This window comes from Elephantulus edwardii, unplaced genomic scaffold (genome assembly GCF_000299155.1).
Source record: "Elephantulus edwardii isolate Elephantulus edwardi_28Jun2011 unplaced genomic scaffold, EleEdw1.0 scaffold00021, whole genome shotgun sequence".
Lineage (NCBI taxonomy): Eukaryota > Metazoa > Chordata > Mammalia > Macroscelidea > Macroscelididae > Elephantulus > Elephantulus edwardii.
Genome location: NW_006399771.1, coordinates 3,088,257 through 3,094,126, shown reverse-complemented (window position 1 = coordinate 3,094,126; position 5,870 = coordinate 3,088,257). Strand labels below are relative to the sequence as shown.

General features: G+C 42.2%; 1 protein-coding gene across 1 annotated transcript in view; it reads right to left on the bottom strand.

Moving 5' to 3' along the window:
* Positions 1-2,412: 2,412 nt before the first annotated feature.
* CES5A (carboxylesterase 5A) overlaps positions 2,413-5,870 on the bottom strand; it is a 30,963-nt gene continuing 27,505 nt past the window's right edge. The window contains exons 13-15 of the mRNA XM_006882579.1: positions 4,756-4,828; positions 4,515-4,678; positions 2,413-2,420 (exon numbers count right to left, since the gene is read on the bottom strand). Of these exons, the coding sequence (XP_006882641.1) occupies positions 2,413-2,420; positions 4,515-4,678; positions 4,756-4,828 (245 nt within the window). The remainder of the gene's footprint in view (positions 2,421-4,514; positions 4,679-4,755; positions 4,829-5,870) is intronic.

Sequence of the window (5,870 nt, the reverse complement as noted above, 5' to 3'; positions counted from 1 at the left end):
CAGTAAGAAGACAGGAAACTTAAATGCTAAACCAAAGACTGTACTTTATTCAAAGACCACGGAGGAACATTGAAAAAGGTCTACAACTTTTTAAAGTTGCATTTATAATTTTAATTTTTCATTCTATGTGTGTGTGTGTGTGTGTGTGTGTGTGTGTGTGTGTATGTGAACATTCAACTTTATTCATGTCCACAATTTAATAGTATTAATTACAGGGATCATGGTATACAATCTTACTAATAATAGTTGCCCAACTTTCTATCTATAAATAAATAGAAACTATATAAACTCTCCCACCCTTGGTATACACTAGTAACTTTGATCTCTATTCCTTTTCTGCATCTAGATATTGCACATCAGTGAAGTGATACAGTACTTGTCCCATACTGAATAACATGCACACCTCGTTTCACTGCCCTGCACCTTACTGTGCACCACAGACACATCATTCACAAACTGGAGATTTATGATAATGTTGCGTTGACCAAGTAGATTAACAGTTTTCCCAACAGCCTGTGCTTACTTCCTCTCTTCTGTGTCACATTTCCATAATTCTCAACGTACTTAAAGCTTTCTCATAGCTTTTGTACACTTGATAGACCACGGTATAGTGTAAACATAACTTTCAAATGCACAAGGGGACAAAAGAAAAAAATTCATGTGATTTTCTTTATGAATCGCCATTATCTCCAAAGCAGATCTGTGTTCATTTCATGAAAACAGCAATGCAAACAAGTAGACACACCACATGCTCATTGCAGCATATCCACTGAAAGGCTTTAGTCCTGAGACTGATGACATGTGAAGGGTGTTTTCGAAAGTGGAAGCTGGCAGAAGCCACCAAGTAATTTAAAGGGACCAAGGGACTTACTCTGGAAGGGAACCTCCCAAACGTGAACCAGGGGTGGCAGGAGAGCTTTCTGGTCCAAGGACAGCTCAGCCATCTGCATGTGAAGGCTTGGGCCTTTATGGGTTTACACAAGCCTCAGCAGGAATAAATGCCCTAAGTTCCCATGAGGTTGCATCAAAGTTTCCCTAGATCTCAAGGTTTATGAATTCTGGTCTCAATGCTCAGTTCAAATTGTCATTGGGGGAATGAGGTCTCTAGCATACCTAGTGAGATTTTTGGCTGCTGAGGGGAGTTGAAGCCCTTCTGCAACAGATCATTGTTTATTCTATGTACAAAATTTTCTGTACAAGTAGGCCAGGAGCACATCACAGGGGAGTACATGTGGGTCTGAGGGAAGGATGAATCAGTCCATAGGTTCTTTCTCCAGGCCCCCTCGACCACTGGTATCTTGCAGAGTCCAAACTGTCTTATTAACAACACATAGATGAGGTCCTAGAGTCTATGCTACCTGAATGTACAAACCATTTCAAGTACTGATTTGAGAAACTGAACACTAATGAATGAAGACCAGTTGAACTGTGAGGTGGTATCAAGGATATCATCTATGAATAAAGCAGGGGGTGAGGGAGGGGAGTAGGTTGCAATGACTTAGGAGGAAAAAAAATACAAGACCAAAGTGGATTTCAGAAGAGACTCTGAATATTGTACTAGAACCCAGAGAAATCAAAGCTGGGTAGTATTCCATTGTATGAATATACCACAATTTTTCAATCCATTCAGTTGTAGTCAGACATTTGTAATATTCCCATGCTTTGGCGATGGTGAAAATTTCCTTCAGGTACTAGAATGCTATGGGTTGCAGTCAGCTAGATGGCACCTAACAGCAATAACAACTTTGCAGGATGTTCCTTAACAACCTCGCCAACATCAGCCACACTGTCAATGAGCCAAGCATCCTCGCAACTGCACACGCTTTCACGACAGCTACTGCACTTTGCGTCTCCTCCTGTCCATCCTGTAAATCCCAGCTTGAGATCCAATCCATACAAGGCGCACCACCACCTCTTTGCCTTTCAATTTCCTTGTATTTAGACACAATTAAGTGGCCAGGGGAGTTTCTGCCTCTCCTGCCTCTCCACCCTAGTCTTCTCAGAGACATTCCTGAAGAAGTCACGAGCCAAACAAGTCTTTCTCAGCTGCAGAGAGATTATTTTGGCAGCACCAGGCAGGCAACAGGCCAGTTTCGGCCTCTGAGCACACATGTTACTCTGTGCGCCACCTTTGCTCCCGGGGAAACTAGGAGATAGGAAAGGTTGAAAAGGGAACTCTGGTGGCCTAGTAGTAAGAAGCCACGCTGCAATCCCAAAAGCACCTGGTTCAAATCCACCAGCTGCTCCATAGGAAATGGTTACGGAATTTCTTCCTGTGCAGTTAAGTGGCTCTGAAAACCTGCTGAAGGGTCAGCTATGAGTCTGTTCTGACTCTATGGCACACTACAACAGTAACAAAGTTTGAAAGAGAGGAGGATTTGCTTTCGAGCTTAAATTCAAAGATCTAGAGTGTTAAGTGTCTGTGGGAAGCAGAAAAGGTATAGGGTGCCCTACAAGAAGAGGTCCGTTTACGTCCAGCTGAGGTGAGCTCCCAGGAACTTCATGGGAAAATACAAACAAAACTGGAAAAACAAAGGCAACAAAATAAGAAACAAAAACTGTTGTTTCCAGTCTCTGAGATTCCTATGGGTTTTGTCGTTTCAATTAGATTTTTTTAGGTAATTGACTTTACTCTTCTCCATTGCTAAGTGTTACAGATAGAGAAAAGAAAACAATAAATGGTATCGGGTTTCTGCCACATCACTATTCTCCAAAAACTTCTGATTTGGGTTTTTCTTCTTTTAAAGTACTGCCCTCTGCTGGATGTTAGGAAACTTGCAGGCTGAAGCTAATGAGATTCATCCCTTGCATTTTTTGTCTTGGTTTAACCTGGTAAGTCATCTCCAAAATCATCGGAAAAAGAAAATCTCTGTAAATGAGTAAAATTCTTAATTTCAAGTAAGAGAGTGGTTATGTGTTTTATGTTCTTAGAATAATGGAGAATTTGAGGTGATGGTGAAATGTAATACACACCTAAGTACGTAAAATAATATGACCCTTTACAAAAGGAGATCTGTGCCAAAGAAAGACTAATTTAACAATGACATAGTTGGTGGACTGGTCAGACTGGGAAACACGTCTCTTTCTTGCAAAGACACTGAAAAACAAAGAAAGGCAGCTGTGGATGATAATTCTTGCTTCCTGAAATTTGGGGGTGGGGGCGGGATTGTTGAGAACAAAATCAGATGCAGAATGAGGAAGAGGGTGGGAGGGAGCATCAGCTGAAGAGACAGGTGAAGTAACATGTACCCTCCCTTCTGCCAGGAGGCTCTTGAGCCCCACCACCTGGCAATGTCTGGAAATGATAGGAACAACTTCATCGCTTCGCTTGCTGACGACCCAAAATACCTTCTATCCAAATGAGTAGAGCTCTCCCAGGCCTTCTGTTCCAACCTACTTTCCATAGCGAGCAGGGGCTAGAGCCGTTTTTAATCTTGCATTGGGAAAGCTCTTACAAGTACAAGGGATGGGAGTTCCGTCTTCCATACTTTGAACCTGTTAAGTAGGCTTTTCCTTCCTCACTCTTGGAAAGGTGAAGGGTCGTGGAAAGAGAGGAAGACCCTTAACCAGATGGATTGACAAAGTGACTGCTGCCATGAACTCAAGTATGTCTGAGATGATGAGGATGATATTGTACAATAGGACAGTGTTTAGATCTGTTGTTCATAGGGTCACCAGGACTCGTACTTGATGGCACCTAAGAACAACAGGAAATTCTTTTGCAAATAAGACCATTCACTTCCCAAAGTTGCTTCCTCATCAAGTCATGAGCCCCAACCCTCTGGAAAACTGATGGCTAAGCTAATTCTGACACATACTCATCAGACAGATATTTAACCAGGTCACTGGAGATCCTCTTGAAAAGTGGAAAACAGTGGTTCTTAACCAAGAGATTTCCTTGGAATGACTAAAGCAAATATGAGATCCTGTTCCACGCCAGCAACTTTCACCTTAAGGACATCAGTCTGTGGCTCATGGTTGACAGCCCCCTAAGTTGTGACTGTGTGGGAGACTCATATTTTAGATAACACACATATACACCGTTTCTAGTGGAAAATCTACTTTATCTCTGGTGCTGGAGCAGGAAGTGTTGGTAGCACAGAATTAAATTCCTCCCTGGTCATGTTGTACATTCTGATTTTATTTTAAATGAGTAACAAGATCATTATTACGCCAGCTAACAGACCAATCCATCTCCAGATTTATTGAGAAAAATCTGGTAACTTACAATCCAACCTGCATTTTTTTGTGTGTGTATTAAAAAAACAAAAAAAATACCCCCAAAAACACCCAAAAGCCAACAAACTGAACTCATCAAGAGAACCCCTGTATTCCTAAAACATCAGCTAAATTTGCTTCTTCTACAAAGGTCTCCAGAACGCAGTTAAACTTTAAAGGAAGCTAAAGATTATGGATGAAATTGCCAAAGAAAGGAACAGTAACTTCTCAAGGAGCAGAAATAAAAAAGAACAGTAAAATCAGAGGAAGGAAGCTCAAGGAATGAAAAACAACACAGTGGGTTCCAGAAGTAGACATTAACATGGGCAGGGTATTTGACCAAAATTCTAGCTGGGACTCTCTTAGTTTCTCTCCAACCCTTATATTCAAACTCAGCTGTAAGTATTCTTCGGTTTCATTGTAGGGAGGCCAGAGAGGCAAATCTTCCCAGTTGGGATTCCTGGAAGTGAGAAGGGAGATGCATCAGACCTTTCTCCTCAAAGATACTGGGACAGGGGAAATTTAAAGTTCACTTACCCAGTTCGAGCAAAGTTAGCCCAGTATTTCATCATCGTCCGACTAAGCAGCTTCTCCTCCTCAGTGGCTCCTTCTGAAGGAGATAATTACAAAGTCCAGGTTTTCGGTGACCTTCCAGATGTGACTGGTGCCTGGCATTTGGCAAATCACAGTCACACTTCTCCTCCCCTGACATCCTCAGAAGTCTACCAAGTCCTTGTACCCATTTTCCACATACAGAGCCTGAAACTCAGGGCAGCAGGGATTTGCGCAAACGTCCAGGGTTCCCAGTGGTACAGGCTGAAGACAGGTCTTCTTTGACTACCCAATGCTCTCACAGATCACTTGTGGGGGCTCTAGCATCTTCAGTGAAAAAAGACTCTCTCTCTTTTCAAATACATCTCTCTCTACCTTTTGCAAACTATTAACTATTAACTGTATTGCTGTTTGTTTGTTTTAAATATGAAACATTGCAGCTGTTCAAAATGCAGGCACAAAATCCAAAATGCAGAAAGATCATCGAATGAAAGTGAGTTCCCTCCCCTCCAGATACCCAGTTCCGAGCTGGAAAGTCAACTGTGGTTAATACCTTCTCGACTATCCTTTTGAAGATAAGTGAGGCATGTTCAAGTGTATAAACAGACTCTTTTTGCACAAATGATAGCATATTTGACATCTTACTCTTTTTACTGAATTTGTATCTAAGGTCAACTTGTAGCTGACCCTCCACTGGGTTTCTGAGGTTTCAGATCCCAAAGGAGATGACTCATCCTTCTCCTACAATTCTCTGGGGGCCTGGTGGTAAGAACGCGTCACTGCAATCACAAAGGCGCATAGTTCAAATGCACTAGTTAGTTACTCAGCGGGAGAAGGATGGACCTCCCATGTGATTTATTGCCTCTGAAAACTCGCGGAAGGATCAGCTATGAGTTGATTCTTACTCAACAGAACACCACAATAGAATCTCCTTTGAGGAGGCACGTCTTTCCCAGTTGCACTTTAAATACCTTCCAGTCTCTTACCTTGTCTCAAGCGCCATGCTCCTGGCAGAGCTTCAGACCAGGTCACTGGAGGAGAATCTACATATTTAGCAACATCATCTATTTGGTTCGTGTGTGTGTGTGTGTGTGTGTGTG